At 41.3% G+C, this 17,514-nt stretch overlaps 1 protein-coding gene across 8 annotated transcripts in view; it reads left to right on the top strand.

Moving 5' to 3' along the window:
* The window catches only part of lrba (LPS responsive beige-like anchor protein), a 191,405-nt gene that overhangs the window by 85,680 nt on the left and 88,211 nt on the right, over positions 1–17,514 (top strand). For all 8 annotated transcript variants that reach the window (XM_044347236.1, XM_044347239.1, XM_044347237.1 and 5 more), the window contains exon 36: positions 8,461–8,627. In XM_044347236.1, the coding sequence (XP_044203171.1) occupies positions 8,461–8,627 (167 nt within the window). The remainder of the gene's footprint in view (positions 1–8,460; positions 8,628–17,514) is intronic.

The raw sequence follows: 17,514 nt of genomic DNA, 5'->3' as shown, positions 1-17,514 counted from the left end.
ACCCTGTACTAATCTTGAACACACACACACACAAACACAGACACACGCACACACACACTGGAGTAGTTTGAGGCTGGAGATCACGCTTGGCACATATCGCTAACCAAACATTGTGTAGTGTTAATTTATCCCCGTGCCTCTTGGCCTAACTGCAGGCTTGCCCTCTGAAACATAACTTCTCCCCCTCTCCTTCCTACCAGTTCTCAGCACAAACGTTGCCATTCACATGTAGCCGCCGGGCCAACTCCGTCCTGACCCATGGGCACCCCTCATTACCCCTTTCCCAGTCCAACTCTGCTACGCTACCCTCCCTCTGCTTTCTAGATCTCACCAAAATCATTTCCTGTCCCGCTGAGATCCTGTCCATTATACTCCCGCTGGGGGTGTATTTTGCCAGTGACAGGAATATGGCATCCTCCCCTCTCTTCCACCTCTCCCCCCCCTCCCTCATTTCTCAGGAACCTGCCAGCACTAAAAGCTGCAGACAGACCTGAGAGGTGCTGGCCTGAAGGGCCGACTGTGTGTAAACCCACCACCTCCACCTCCACTCCCAAGCCTCAGCCCTCAGCTCCCACTTTGCAGTAAAATGTGATGCTTTTTTAAGGTTCAAGGAAGGGTCTCTCTTACATTCGGGTGAAGTAAAATCCCTCAGGAGTGTTGAAAGTCAATCAGAGGGGTAGGGGCACAACTCTTGCACATCAAACTTTTGTCTTGGATTGCTGTTTTTTTTTTTTCTCTCCTCCTTGGATAGGCTGCTTTTCTATGTGATTGGCATCTTTTTCTTGGGAACCCTTATTACTTACACTGCTCCCAGTGTCAGTCATTTGCAGAGTATGATCTGACCCAACCTGACCTTATCATCAACACACAGACTGCTGGAGTGTGATTTAGTTCTGCTAGGCTGAATGTAGCAGATTTTTTTTTTTTTTTTTTTATTCCACTGGATACAAATTTTATGAAAAGGTGCACGGTAGTTGTGCTCTTGCAAAAGTGCATGTATGTCATGTTAGGCAGCTGTGTTCATCTGATGCAAGAGCAGCAGGAGGACGGGGAAGGAAAAATGGCTCGGAGCATGGTGCTGACTGGCAGGCAGACAGACTGTGCAGCCAGTCTACACACGACAGCCTCTAATGAGCTGCTCTGCTTCGGCCTCTTTCTGGCTATGTCCCTACCCCTTCTCGATTTCTCAAACTCCCCAGCATTGGTCCCCGATTCCTAACCTGGCATACAGTAGTTTGGCTCAACATTACACTCGACAGGCAATGTCCCCAGCTCTCCAGACCAATTTGATTAATTGGCTTTTTTGTTGTTGTCTGTCCCGTTTGTGTGTAATGACATTGCTGGTTTCTGTTCTTTCATATGCATTTCCAGCACAAGACTTACCATGCCCTTAAAATCTGTACTTTACATCCAAATAACAAGAGTTGGAAACACAAATAAGCTATTACAGGACCTTCGTTGCATGTCATACCCCTCTCTGTGTTTCCTGCCTATCTAAACTGACTGTCAAATAAAGGCAAAAGGCCAAAAAAAACCCCCAAACAAATAAGCAATGTAACTGATAGAATTCAAGTCCTGCTCTTACATAAGACTTTAATAAGCATGCTGTTATTTGTCTGTTTACTAGCATGCATGAAAACACAGTATGACTTGTTTTTTGATGAATGAATGTTGAGTAAGAGAGGGCAAATGACAAGGCAACCATGGACAAGGCATCTGCTGTTCTGCTACTTAGTAGTTAGCTGATTTGCTCTGTCAGCCTTCTTTCTCACCCCACTTTCTTAAGTCATACTTTATAATAAATATGCAAGCTAGACTCTCCTGTATCTGTATTGTAAGACATTGTGTGCTCTCTGTGTAGGCCTTTTTCTAGTACAATACTGTATGCTGTGTAGGGTCAGGGGGTTGTTTTGTTTCTAAATGAAGCAGCACTATCAGCTACATGAACTGATCAACTGACTGGAAAAAAAATACAACTAACGGAAAGCTATAACTTTCCATTAGTTGTATTTTCTCGTTGTCATTTTGAAACTTATTCTACCCCTGCAATCTTCCAGCCGTCCTTAATCAGATACCTTTCAGAGCTCGTTCCAAACTATGTTTCACAATTGAATTCCCCCACTTAAATGCAGTTGCTCCTCAGTGACCTCTGAGAAGAAGTGAACCCCTGATAAGTCTTGCTCTGATATTGCTGTATTGATTTTTGCCTCCATACAAGCTCTGCTTGAGCCTGCTGGAGCCAACGGTTTCATTTTGCACTGCCACAATAAAAATAACAGGCCAATGAAACATCCCCCCTGAGGGCGTGGGTGGAGGGTTTTGAAATAATTTTCAGCTATGTCCCAGTTTTATAAAGCATGCTTTCTTTCTATTGTGTTGTGGCAAGACTATAGGTTGGTTATTGTCTTAGAAATAGACCAAAGTGGGCCTCCGAAATCACTCTTTTCAGCTGTTATTATTACACTGCAAGTGAGGAGTTTTACTAAGTCATGCATTATCAATTGCCCGTACATAATCTGTATCCTCCCTCATTATACTTTACTGAATCTAAGAAATCTTGGTATAGTTAAACAACAGCACTAAACGGCCCAAAAAAGTAGAATCATTCAGTACATGAAAATAAATTCATGTTTGCTGCATTGTTAGAGTTCAGATCCTTGAGAAGCCGGTGAAAGAGGTGTCGATTTAGATACCGGTTTGCCTCAGAGACATAACATATGCTTTCTCCCTCTCGCTGTCACTCCCTCTTTCTCACTCACACTCTCAGTGGCTCTCTGCGGGACACAATTGAGTTATCTTTGGCTCTGAGAGTAAGTTATTACAGTGGGCTTAGGGTGAAACAGAGATGAAGATAACTAGGGGGAAATCCAATTACCTTTTAGGGTTCTCTATCTAATAGGATCCTTAATGTGAAGGAAATCTGAAGATCGGATGCTGCTGCCCAGCACAGCGAATGATAGACTCTGATATCTTCCAGTGGAGCAGGATGGAAAGGGGAGGCCGAGAGATGGGAGAAAGGAGGAGAGAGAAATCGAACTCCCTCTTTTTATGGGGCTGTTCATTAGGGATGAAATGTGGTGGGCTCAGGGGCACAAGGGCAGATAAGAAAGTCCAGATAGGGAAGAGTGAGCAAGACCCAAGTCATTTCTATTCTTTCTTACCCTTCCCTTCTGCTCACTCGTTTTCTTTTTTTTTTTTTTTATACCCTCTTGATTCATCCTCTGCTGTTATATGGAGTAATTGAATTGACTGTCTGAGAGATCCTGTGAAAGCCAGACGATAGCAGCTAATTAGTGCTTGGCGTCATTGTCTTCCCTCTGCTGAGCTTGTAAAACGATCTGATCCTTCTCCCCACGTTAATGACATTAACATTGAGCTGATGCTCATTATGTTCTATTATCATAGCTCTGGTCTCTGGAAACTTGAGCATCACAGAGCCGAACATCAGAGAAAGAGCCCGGGCGATGATGTACTGTAACAGTTTAAGTTAGGTCAGCTCTGCAATTTAAATATAACCAGCAGGCAGATCAGTTCGCTGATTACACAAAAACCTGTTCAAGGGAATTACTTTTATTGTTAAAACAGAAGCAATCTGCTGAACAAAGGTTACCCAAACACACATAATGTAGAGCCAGAGAACCACAACTCCCAAAGGCTGTTTACATCACGCCATGCCCAGCTCTCAGACTGATAGCTGCCACCAACTGTAGCTTGCTGTCATGTAGTTGTCACAACTGTAATGTAGTATGTCAGCAGGACTGCGTGCCCGGGCATCTCATTGTGGTCAAAACTGCTGTCAGGAGAATAAGAGAAAAAACAGGAACATGTCTATTTTTGTGATGCCATTGTAGCACGACCATCATGATAGTGGTGTTTTTTCATATAATTCATTTCATATAATGTACAATAGTGGTACAACGAAAACTCTCCAAAAATAGGCAGCAATAGTTGTCTTAGTGCATATTGCTGACTTTATTGTCAAAATATATAACATTTTTCCATGTCCGTTCTTGGTGGATTTGTATCTTTTTACTGTACATGTGCCATTTTACTTAAGACAGCAGCAGATAGAAAACAGAAGTGGGGTACAGAGGATTGCTGGAGAACAGTTGTCTCAGTCCCGCTGTCTTGTCAGCGTAATGAAGTCCCTAGGTACCTCCTCTGCAGCTCTCATCACTGTGCATGTGTGACCAGCTAACCCTCGAAGTATGACTTTACTTCACAGTTCCCTTTGTTTCGGTCTAACACAGTCTCTTTAGTCAAAGGGAGCATGTTCTCTTGAAATTTTTTTTCCTGTTCCTGGAGCAGAGCAGTGTGTTATAGTTTTTACATATTTTTTATTTAATTTAGTCTTTGCTGCTTACATTTTAAAATTATTGATAGAAATTTGTTTCAAACATTCAACCTTGAACTTTGAGCTTGGTGCCATTGCCCCTTATTCATGATTACAGGCAACAGCCAGTCCATGGGCATGTATTTTTCATCTGGTCATGTCCTTCCTTCATTTGACTATTTTTCACCTCCACACGACAGTTTAACACATATGATTTTTCACGTGGCATGACCTTGAAGCTGAACTGTAGTCATTGTGCGAAGATGGCAGCAATGTAGACTGATATGGCAAGAGTAGGGCGCGGTCTTGCAGAGACAAGAGGTTTCAGGGTAGGAGAGATGAAGAGGCTGCCAGCTGAGCATGGTGACCAGTCCATTAAAGATCAGCCACGGACAGTGTAAGGGGAGGAGCAGGGAGGAGGAGGAGGAGGAGGAGGAGGAGGAGGAGGAGGAGGAGAGAGATACTTTGATAAGTGTTGCGCCTGCGTTAACCTTGATGGTCGCTAGCAATGGGCTGATGCCAGCAGCAGGGATCTGTTTCAACTGGATTAGATTATTTTTTTTCCCCTCCTGCGCTCCAAGAGGAGGAAAAAAAATCAATACTTGGGAGCACGGCATGACAGGGACATCATTTCAGAATTGAAGTGGCTGTCAGGCATTGTCATTTGGTGACTTTTGTTCGCCATTGTACTTTTAAGCCCTCATTTTTCTCCCCCTCCTCTTCCTTTCACTCGTTTCTTCCCTAGCCCATTGTCTGAATTCCCCTGGTGACATTTTATGTTGCAATTTGAAAACTCGAGGGCAAGAGATCAAGTGCAAGAGAATCTCTTTGAAACCAATTGGTGAACTGGTTCAGCATCTACTTTTGTTTTGCGACCCCCATCCTCCTTTTCTCATTTCATCCTCTTGTCTCCCTAGACCTCCATTGTGTTCCAGGAGGAATTTATTTGTAGTATATTTGCATTCTGTGATACCAGACAAGGACAAGCCTGATTTCTCGCCTTCCTCTGGACAGTTTCTCTGCCCGTTTGTAAATGAAACCCTCTGGGAGTGCTTGTCGACGGATGTGAGAAATTGGAGATTCTCTCAGAGCGATAGCCCAGACTTGGAGAGTGTGTAGCCCTGATGTGCCACCAATGTCAAGAGCTTGCAAATCAAACGCTTTAATAACATCTCTGCTGGTTTTGTTTCTTCCTCCTGTTCTCCCCGACAGAACCTTGAGACCCTGTTTTTGTCAGTCGGCGTGTTGAAGGCTCACTGTGGCACAGCAACACCGCTAGACCTTTCTCTGTCACTCTAATTGATAAACATAGGGCTGATATCTTGTAATGAGCCTCCATTCTCCGGCCTATTATACTGGTTAACCCTCTCAACCCACAGAGGGAGAGGAGGAGGGGAACCAAGGCATCATCTGACAACAACTACAGCATTTAGATAAGGCTGACACTGTTACAACACCACTACTGTGGAACTCCTCTCCTCCTCGTTTCCCCTGCTTATTATTTATAGAATCATTATTGCAAAAACATGAGCAAGAGGCAGTGACAACTACAGCAGCAATGTTTAACAGCAGAAAACCGATGTGTGTGTTGTGCTCTGGTATAAAACGGGGTTAAAACGCACGTGTAATGTGATTAAAACGCACGTGTTCCAATGCTTTGTCTCTGCATGTGCGTGTTGCCATTTTCTGCCATTATGTGATTTTAGAGATGATTACTGTTCTTTCCACTCCCCAGTCACTTCCCTCGCAGCCCATTTCCTCCCCAAACTCCAACACACATCCATAGTTATTTATTTGAACTGTGGATGAATTGCGGGAGACACGACTCAGTGTAATTTACTCGATTAATGCCAGCCATTATCATTTCGTCTTCACCAAGCTGTCTCCTCCAGCAGAGCAGGCACCCATGCCGGCCGACCCTGTCAGCCAGGCCATGTAATGGAAGGTGCTGCCCACGATTACAGTGTCGCAAGTCATAACGGTCTCACTGCAAGCATGTTATGCCCTGGTGGCTGAAGCTAAAAGAGCATAGTCTTCCTTCCCCTTTTTCCTCAGCTGCACTCCTTTAACTTGGTAAATGGAAGTGTTTTATGTCTGAGCATGTCTTTTTTATGGTTGTTTTCTTGTCAAAATATGCACAGTGCCTGCTTAAGTCACTCCAAAAGAGGCATGTTTCTAATAGCAAACTGGAACAAATACTTTTAATTTAGTTCTTATGTTTCCTCAGCATTCCTTTAAAAGAATGAAAGGAAGGTTTGTTTGAAAACACCCAAAATGCCTCTTTTTAGTTTCTGTGCTTCACAGTATTCTGTCAGTGGAGCTAGATGGAAGTGAATGCAGGACGGTGCCAAGGAAGGAGATTTAGTTATTCGCTTTAACCTTTGTAATAACATAACATAATAAGTCCTTCATAATACCCCGGCATATTCTCTGACTTCACATCAACGGAATGACCTCCCGAATTAACAGTGACCTGTCTTTTCCACTTATAAGCAAACCTGACTTTGGGTTTTAATGGCACTACTTATGTGTTCAGCTTTTTTGGTTGTTATTTTAGGGGTGAGTCTGAATTTGGCCTTTTCTCCCGCAGTCAACTTTGGCTTTGGATATGAGAAAAGCCCATTACAGCATGGAGGGTTTGGGTGTTTGGGCAGACTCAACACACAGGTGATGAAGTGTTTGTTTATGGTTATGAGTTTGAACCCAGCACTGCTGATTAGTACTGCAGACTTTACATGTCTCAGACAGGGGCTGATGGAAATGAACTCTTTATAGGCTCGCTGCTTATATCTGTTTTTAAAGGTCTGTAAATCCAAGTATCCAATAAGTGTTTAATATATTGTTTTCAATATAATATATATCATCTTCTGCAATAATTTGAAATTAAGCATAACCAGAATTTTAGGATTTTTGGACTGGTCCCGTCCTTTTGGTCGGGCTCTCTTCCATGTCCTCATTCCTGCTTGCCTTTACCTCCACTGATCAAGATTAATGGACATACGACGCACACACACTCGCTCACAGCAAAGCAAAGCATTCTCTGGTTTAAAATTTGAAACATTTATCCGGAAATCCCTCTCCCTTTACTCCCTTTATTTTGCTGTTTCCCAGGTCATCATCCTGGAAGGTCAAGGCCCACTTTAATGCCACACAAAGAGACATAGATTGATAATTAAGGCTCAGCAGCCTGCAGAAAAGCCTCCCTAATGTGATTTATACCTATAGATTTTCTGTCAGATATGAAATGTTGTCGTTCAAATTGAAGAGGAGGACCCATTATAAAGCGCTTTACTGGTAACTTTGGGAGAGCAGGTTGCATTTGTTCAGCCATGTATCTGTGTTAATAGTTACTGTATGACTGTTGTACCAACGCTTTGGTTTAAGGTTAATTTGATAAAATTGAATGAGTTTTCATTCCTCATAGCGCAGCTGTAGCTCTCCTCAAAGCATGCAGAGGAAAACATAAATGCACCAATGCAGTTATCTGTGTGACTAGCTGCACTATACATAGCACATGTTTTTTTTGTTTTTTTCCTGAATCCTTTTTTCTTACGCTCACCTTCAATAAAAATATCACTGTGAAGCATTTCTTTTAGAGTAAGCCATGAGCGCAACGCAAGTTTGCAAGTGAAATCGGTTCTGAAACAGAGATTGAAAATCAAAACGCTGTTTCAAATTATAGCTGTTATTTTCAGAAGGTGTTTTACTTTTACCATCTCTGCAGAGTTCAAAGGCCCATTCTGATAACAAATTCCGACAGAGAAAAATGTCCTCCCTGTGCATTGTGGGTATCGTGTGATTTGGTGCGCCGGAGGGCATTAGTAAATACGTGTCCACTGTTATTAATCAACATGACATGAGGACAGAAATGACCCCATGCTTTTCATTTGGTTCTACTCAGAGTGGAGTTTCTATAATGTGCAAACACTGTTGTGCTCATGTCTGTATTGTTCCTTCCTATAGATGTCTGGGCCATATATGTTATCGGCAAGATATTAACCCAAATTATAATTTATATACTGTATAACTCACTCTCTCGACACATTTTTACATGTATTTGAAATATACATACTCATGATACTTTCACTTGCAAAATGTGTAATGCGTTCTTTCTCTCTTCTCTCCAGTCTAACTGTGCTCAGTACGCCGCAGAGAAGCGAGATGAAGAGAAAATGTGTGACCACCTGATCCGTGCAGCCAAGTACCGCGACCATGTGACGGCCACGCAGCTCATCCAGAAGATAGTCAACATTCTGACTGACAAACACGGAGCTTGGGGAAACTCTTCCATAAGGTAAAACAAAAGCTACTGTACTGTATGTCTTAAAACAAGACTGAAACTGGAGGTTTTACATTATTAAGTTGTCATTTTGCGCTCAAGTAAGATGATTATTAAAGAGTTTACCTTCAAAACTATTTTAGAATTTATATGAATACAGGGGGAAGGAAATTCTGTGTGGTGCCGTTAAGGTTGTCTTTGCTCAGTCACACTGCCTCACGCATACATACACACACACTATTTTACATTTTGTACAAGTGTGGTACACTTTAAACAGACAATAAGTGATGAAAGGTGAAGCATAGTATATAAATGGATTTAATTATACACCTGTTTTGTTTTTCTTATGATCATAGCATGTAATTTTCTCCGCCTTGAAAATTATTCAAACCACTATAATGGTTTTAATCTCATCATAATCTGTCTCATCCCCCAATACTCATGACTTTGATTAAATTAGATTTGCAAAGGTGAAAATGTCAGCTGTGGGTTGAATGATGCATTGACTCGAGAGAGAGATGAAAGCCATTTAAACAGCTCGGCACCCATTAAGAACAGAGGAAACCCTATCCTCTGTGTTTGTTTCGCCGAACAGGCAGCAAAATCCAATGCAGCTATTCCCTAATGATGGCTGTTTGTGCAGGTAGTGTGTAATGGTGAGCTGGAGAGACGGCCGCTGGCTCACGCTTGTTAGGCTGAACCAACTCTCCGGGGACTCGTCTGGCGAGGGTTAGTTTGCTATTGGATCAGGAGTCTATCTCTGGCTGGCTTTGTTTTCCTTTGCTTTTTTTTTTTTTTTTTTGCTTTTTTTTTTCTGTCTTATATCAGGATGTGGTGTATTATTTGTCATATTTTTCTTTCCTTGATTCCATCTCCTTCCCTCTCTCTCTCGTCCTTCCATGTCTTTCTTTCTATCAGGCCCCATGTGTACTCACACAAGGCTGTGCTATTTACTATGGAGATTGTGTTCTACGGGCTCCGGCCAGAAAAAGTCCCCCATTACCGGCCCTTTATGCTGTTGTGCTATTGATGGTTTTCCTAATGGTTGCCGATGGGTGCAGGGAGCCATTGGCACTGGGCCTTGGAGTGCAGCGCTCTTTTAATAAATCACAATCAGTCCTGTGCCATTACATCAATATTTTTGGTCAATTACTGTGAAGGTCAGGTGGTGCAGCTTCGCACCAGAGCCTGTGGTATGCGGGCATAGGAGAAACATCTGGTGCTGCAAACCCTAGTAAAGAAAATGTAAGAGAAGAAGAAGATAGACACAGAAAACAAACTCACAAGCACACCTGCAAACCTACAGGCGGCCCAATATAAGAGATATTCTTTCCTCCTGTCCACACATACGCAAACCATGTGGTGCAGCAACATCTAGCCTGTAAATAAGAAGGGGAGGGGGAAGAGCGGATGCACACGATGAAACCCACAACCTTTTTCCAGCTGTGAAAATTAAATCCAGGAACACAAAGACAATACACAGCTATAGCCCCGTTTCCACCAAAAGTTCCAGGTACTTTGGACCCAGAGGAACTAATCTCAAGGTCGGTTGGGTTGATTAGATGCAGAATTGGTTAATTTCAACTTCAGCAATACAAATCCTTGGTTTGGAGCACTGAATTCCAATTATGTGGTTTGGAGCCTTCTACTCATGTAAACCCAGAGAACCTCTAATGCGCGTCTTGAAGGGTGTCTCGTGCGTGACCATGACAGCAGCAGTCTGGCTCTGTGATTGGCTGGACGGCCTGTAACTCAACACAGAGGGTAGAGGAGGAAGGGGCGGGGATAAATGTAAGAGGAGGGATATGGTGCTATCATCATGGTGGGAGGCATGAAAATGACAAACGGTTTGATTTCTACAAGTGCTAAATCAGTGGTTTTCATGGTGCTGCTTATCTGTTTACCTCAAACCTCATACCAGGATATGGGTAAGATGAAGTGTTACACGGACCCCTTATTTTATTTGATAGATATTTTAAATGACAGTGAGTATTATGGTAACACTCTGTTTCCTCCTTGGTAACAGCATTATTTTTTCATAGTTTTATCATAGTTTTATTATAGTAAACAAAGGCAAATGTCTGAATTCACGTTTGCATTTATGTTATTTGTCAAATGCACATAGACTAGATGGAAGCTTTTTATGAATTTTAACCAATTACATCCCTGATAGTGGAAGAGTGTTAATAAAGAAGCTACTGCAAGCTTGTTGTCTTCTTGTTTTTATCTTGTTGAGGTTTTCAGCTCCTACATCTATCAATTCCTTTTATGTGTTTTATGAAGGGTTGTTTTACCCCATAATAGCTGTTAGAATTAGTTTTCAAGCAGATGCAAATGTACTTAAAAGTAACTAGAAATGAGCATGTAAAGTAAATTTTCTCCCAGACCCCCCTAGTTGTGGCAGGTTTTCTCTATCCACGCAATGTTCCCACCTTTTTTACCCCTTACCTGTTTGCATCTCTGTAAGAGCATCTGTCACCACAGTATAACATTATTGAGTGTTTGATGGTTATATACTTCTGCTTTAGAATATAACCACTGTGAAACAATCAGAAAATAACGTTATATTTCTCTGATTCACAAGCTTTGTTCTCTCTACCGCCGCTCCCTCTCTCTCTCTCATTCTTTTATTAAAATGAGTAGGGAAGCTGAAAACAATGCCTTACTTTATTTTCAATATTAACAAACAAGGAGAAATGTCTCTCCTTGTCCTAAACTGGTCCTAAATTGACGCGTGAGTACTTGTTTTATGAATGATGCGGCACACAAGTTGAAGCAGCCGGACTGTGTGTGTTTAACCAATCAGCGACGGTCATCCCTGCAAAACCTGCCCCCAAAGTTCCTGTACTTTTGGAAAGTACTACCCCCCCTAGCAGGGACTTATTTGGGGGTAAAAGGATCTCTCTGGAACTTAATTTAGACCCAGGTCCCTCAGGTGGAAATGCAGGTAGAGGAACTGAGTTCCTCAAAAGGTTCTTAGTACCTGGGGAAAGTTCCTGCGGTCGAAACACGGCTTATGATTACGACCTTTTGTTGCTTGGGTGTAAAATCCAACTCTGCCTGCTCACACGCGATAAGAATGTATTCCCCAAAGTTTCCATTCAATAAAGAGTCTGAAAATGAAAATATTATTTTCTCACAAGCTGATGGGAATTGTTGTTTCCTCACGGCAGGCATCTAATATCTTCTGACATAGTGTGACCTGCCTGAATGCAATTTGTGTCTTAATATCCAGCTTACAGCAGCCCTGGCCTCTGGAGAAAAGAGGTGTTAGGTGATTTTCCCTTTTCCATTCCCCTGCTCAGTCTTTTCCTCTGTCTGTGGTGCTTTTTCCCTTTCTTTTTCTCATTCACAGCATACAATTTCATTCCTCTTTTTCTCTCCCTCGGTGTCCTTTACTCTTTCTTGTTTCACTATCTACTTCAGTTGTATCACAGAGTGTCCAGGGAGGATTCCCTCTACCAGACAAAGGAAGTATCTATTGTTTTTGTGCCCTTGTCTGTCATCTAGTGTCAAGGCATAGACGGATCCACAGCCAGACAGATAGGACGACTACCTGTTCATCCATACATTTCTGTCCCAGTGCCTGGAGACTCAGGTGTACAACATGCCAGCCTGCTGTCTTCCTAAGAGGAGAAAAAAGTAAATGAACAGCTAGCAAGATGGCCACAAATGAAACAACTGGCAGATGTCATTTTTTTCGCTCCACATCTCTCCAGTTTTTTATTTTTTTATTTTTTTATTCCCTATTCTTTGAGCTTGGGTCCACTGAGCATCCAGACTGCCGCTGTGTTTATTTGGGTCAGGAATCATCTTTCATGTATATGACACCTAGACAAAGTCGACAGACAGAGAGGGGAGATGAGGGCAGATGATGGAGAACGCCAACTCACAGTCTCTGGGGACACACACTACTCTCGTCTTTTTTCCCCTCTCATACCTTCTCTTTATTGCATTCTAATAGGCTGACTAATGTACCATGGAAATTCACTCTGGATGCAGGAAGCGGGGGAAGTAAAAGGAAGGTGGCTGCAGCTGAGTGTGATGCAGAAACGGTGTGCACGTGTTTTTACCCAGAGCTGTTGTTGACAATCTACTGATGTAGCCAGTCTGTTTGAGGCAAATGGAAACATTATTCAAGATGCAGAGGTTTAGGTATACTCCCTGGCATTTGCTGTTCTCCTACTTTATCTTACTCCTTTCTTCTAAGGCTACATCAGCATCCTTTTTATTCCCAGTTTATTCCAACAATCCTCACCTACAGCTAGTCCCCCCAAAGCACACACACATCGAGCACCAACTCCTCTCCCTCTGCTCCTCCTCCCTCATATAAGCAGCTCATTTTCTGCAGCACCACTGCTCTAATGGACGCCCTTAGGCTAGAGGCTTCCCAGCCAAGGGACATCCATCTTTTGGAATGTCACACTCCCGCCCGGCGAAAAATCTTTGTGATGTGCACTCCAATTTTTCTTCAGTAAATCAAATCTTCCTTCCTTCAGAAAGACGAATGCTTTAGGGTTGGAGTGTTATAGAGAAAATCAATGCCGGCAAAATTGAAACAGTATGCCCTCGTATTGATCGGCCTTGTGAGATCGAAAACGAACAGCTTTGTAACTGTTCCGCTGGACAGTTAGCTGACCTGTAATGGACAAACTATTGATATTAGCATTACTATTTTATCTTGTGCTATGTCATTTCTCCAGCACACTATTGAGGGAAAGAAGCCAGAGCAGAACAGTCACAGTTAGTCCCAGAAAAGGGGTTTTTTACTGTATCCACAAATTATATGGTGGGAAATGGTGTCTGAACAAAATGCAGAGGAGGTTTCCTCATAAAAATATTATTTGTTTAGATAATATGGCTATTGACAAAGCAAGTTCTAGAAATTATTTATCAAAATAATATATTTTCAAAGAAGGTACTCCTTTTACATACTATCTCCCCATGAGATGTACTGCATTGTATGTGATGCACAGTAGCATATACATTTTACCGTTTTACACTACCTTCTATCTTTTTCATATGCTACTTCCAACCTCTGCTGATCATAAAGAGTGCAACTAACGATTGTTTTCATTATCAGTTAATCTCTTGACTATTTTTTTTTTTTTTTACAATTAATCAATTTATCACTTAGTCTATAAAATGTTGGAGAATAGTGGAAAATGCCCATCATATTTTTCCACGGGCTAACATGACATCTTCAGAAGAGGGACCATGTGTGTCCACATTCAGGCAAAAATATTCAAGTGTAAGCAAAAAAATATTTAGCTACAGGGCACAAAGGAGAGAAGGTCTGCACACTGTTAGGTCCCAAATAAATAGTTTAATTAAAAAGAGAAAAATAGAATTAAACTATTTATTTGGAGCCTAACAGTGTGCAGGCCTTCTCTCCTTTGTCACATGACATCTTAAAATTGTTTGTTTTCTCTGAATAACAGTAGAATGTCCAAACATATTCAATTTACAGTGATATAAAAAAAAGAGAAGAGCAACAAATCCTCACATTTAAAAAAAAACGGGGAACCAGCAAACGTTTCATTTAAAACTTGAATAATTAATTAATCTTCTAATTTGTTGTTAAAACCCCCTGAAAACTAGGTTTCAAATTCTCTATGCAATCAAATATTCAAGACTAAATAAGCTGGTTTAAGTTTGAATTTGGATAAAAAAAACACCTTTAGTTGTAATTTAATAAAATCCCAGCTAATTAGCTGAATCATAACTGTGTGGGTGTGGTTTTATCAGATTTGATTGACGGCGGCTTCTCCTTGGCAACATAAGCAAACAACTCCACAATGATAATCACATTAAAATTTGTTTAATTCTGATTGGTGCTCTGAAATATGCATCATATTAGATTATAAACCACATAATTAACACCACTGCTTACTGTCCTGTAGTCATACCAGGGCTTGTTGGTTTTATCCATCATGTTGAGCCTCCTCTTCTGGATTGAAACTGTATCACCCACCCAAGTAATGAGTTTAATTGTGTTCTGAACATACTGCAGAGTTATGCTTACCACAGAGAGAACATTCATGTCCACATAGTATTTTTTTTAAATAAATGATTGCATGAGAAGCTGCGGCAGCCAGATTCATCTCTACTTGTATGCTTTCATTCCAGACTTAAATCACAATTATGATACATAATACTGAATGTAATGCATGTGTTAAAGCCGAGGTCTGCACAATGTCTGTGTTGCCTCGCGTGTATGTTTTATGAACAGAGGAGCGCTGGTAGTGTGCATGCAGAGCTGAAAAAGGAAATGGGACTCCAACACGTCAATGGAGATTATAACCATAGGAAACAAGAACATAACTGTTTAGAATACACTGGCTCTCGGAAATGCACCACACGAGAGGGGCAGGAAGACAGAGAAAGAGAGAGGGAGATGGATGGAACGGAGGATGAGAGAGAGATATTTGTTACTTGAAGCATCAAAAGTTGAGATGGAGACAAAGACAAGACAGAGACAATTTTTTCCCACATCCTTTCTTCTAGCTACAGTATATACTAAGTCATACCGATGAGTAATTGTGCAAACCTGTATGTAAAAGGTTGAGAGTGTGTCTTGTTTGCTGGATGAAAAACTCTGCAGCTGCTGTCTTATCTGACCATCAGTTTGCCTTTGTTGCATTTGGGAAAAGAATAAACACTGTAGCTGAACCTCCAATCTTTGTTAATCCTGAATTTCTGGGGAATCATGGGATTTATGGGAATCATTTGTGTACTGCATCTTTCTATTGAGCAATTGTTTTTTTGTTTTCTTTGTATTCTAATCTTTATATTTTAAAACTTTCCAAAAAAATCTGAGAAAATTGAATCAGAACGATTGTAAACCTGCAAGTGCAGTAGATAATCATTAAGATGAGCCCTTCTTTACATAGAAAAAAAGTCTGTTACTTTATACAGTACCTAACTGGTCATTTGTACTTGTAATGGTTTTTGGTTTGCTTATAAATACTTGCCGTCTAAACACAAACATGACCCAATGTACTGAGCAGTGGCAGCTGTCGCAGTCCGCTGCTCCCGTCTCATCCGAGGCAGAGACAGTTGTTTCCTTTAGTCCAGGTCCTGACTACTTCAAAACCAATTAGCCAGGGCTCGAGTTGTGATCATCCATCTGCCTTGATACAGTCATAAACATACCGCGTAAAGAATCACCAGCCGAGACTCCCAGTATCACGCAGGAATCTCCAGCACCAAAGCCCTTAAACGGGGTTTAATGTGAAACCCTCCACCTCATTAATCATGCACAGTAACATGTGTCTGGGACAGAGAAGTTGTGACGGGGGGACAAAAAGGATGTTCCTTTAAATCTCTGGGGGGAGAACGTTCAAGTTTGACAGACGTGGATTCCATCAGTTACATAAAATAACGTGCCACGAAGGCCCTACCGTGCAGTCCGGCTCATGGATATGAATTAGAATATAGTCTTAATGATAACATTTACCTCTACTGTATATACAGTACAGTGGCTGGGGCTGTAAGGAATAGTAACAAAGTGTCATGGTGGAACATATTAACAGCTGATGATGTCCATATGTTAGCATGGTTAAGTGTTGGAGTGCAGACCGAGACTCAAAAAAAAAAATACACTTAGTGAATCATTTACAACAAAAAGCTGAGTGGTTAAGTTAAACCGGTACTTTCAGTTATTATCAGGGAAATTATTAAAGGTTTATTTTTCATAATTTATAGATTTTGTTTCACATACGTTAGAGCAGTGGTTACCCCACAACCCTGTCAGACGAGCACCAAAACTCCTTCAATACCACCCGTCATGTTCTTAATGTGCTCATTTGAGCTGATTTTAAACTCGCCACAGTTAATTGTATAAGAGTTGATCCTGTTACAATACATGAAAGTAAATTCTCAAATTGCTGATGTTTAGTCTAGTTTTTTTTCTTTTTTTTTCAGTAGATCTTGACAACTTTGCATTTGTACTTCTACCACTTGGGAGGTGGTAATTTTTGACCATTTATCTAACTTTTAGCTATCTTTTTTGACTTTGAGGTGTATTCTGTGCAATCAACCCATCATAGCTGGTAGTTTATTGGTTATTGTGACGATAAATATACTGAGGATTACTCTCACACTAATTTATAATCCTCTTTGTGGGTTTAATTTCCTCCTAAACATTTTTTTTTTTTTAATTTTAGCAAATAATAATTTCCATTTTTCAAATTAGCCGAGCTAATTTTTTACCCTGGCAACTGAACAAGTATCCTTTGGGGTGCAAGTACCCTTGTTTGGGAATCCATGTGCTTTAACTGACTATGTATAAGCACAGTGATTGGTTGCTATAGTGTTACAGTGTTTTACCTACTCTGCAGGCAAGAATCGGCAAGAGGTTTTTAATGTAACCAATGTTCCTTAATTTTTCCATTTACATCTCGATCCTCTTCTTCCTTTTTTACACCATTCGTATTGCCCGTCCCCTCCCTAGCAGCTCAGAAATGTAATGGAATCCTTGTTATGAAGTATGAAAGAAGGCCGCCATCCCAGAAAGACCAATTACACCATCCTGCTTCGCTGCTCACAGCACGGTGTGACTCTGTAGCAACTCTCAGATTTATGAGTTTCATATACCCTTAAGAAAGTATATGGCCTTGGTGGAGCAAGGTCATGATAAAAGGGCGCTGATCAATATCTGAATGAAAAGCCATTTGGGAAGTTTTTAGGGCTTTTTTTCCCTCCGTTCTCCCTGGATGCAATATCTGCAGAGTATCGATTGTCAGGGGCCAGTAGTTAGTCAAAGGCTATCTCCTTTGACTAACCCCTTTGCAGCGTGTCAGCCCCCCTCTTCCTCTTGATAGATTGGTATGCTTCCAGCCACTGTAATTACACCACGAGACCAGCAGGTCATTTATTTTGCTACTTTCACCATTTGCCA

Source organism: Thunnus albacares, chromosome 3 (assembly GCF_914725855.1).
Source record: "Thunnus albacares chromosome 3, fThuAlb1.1, whole genome shotgun sequence".
In the NCBI taxonomy this organism is placed as follows: Eukaryota; Metazoa; Chordata; class Actinopteri; order Scombriformes; family Scombridae; genus Thunnus; species Thunnus albacares.
This window is presented reverse-complemented; position numbering and strand designations above follow the sequence as displayed.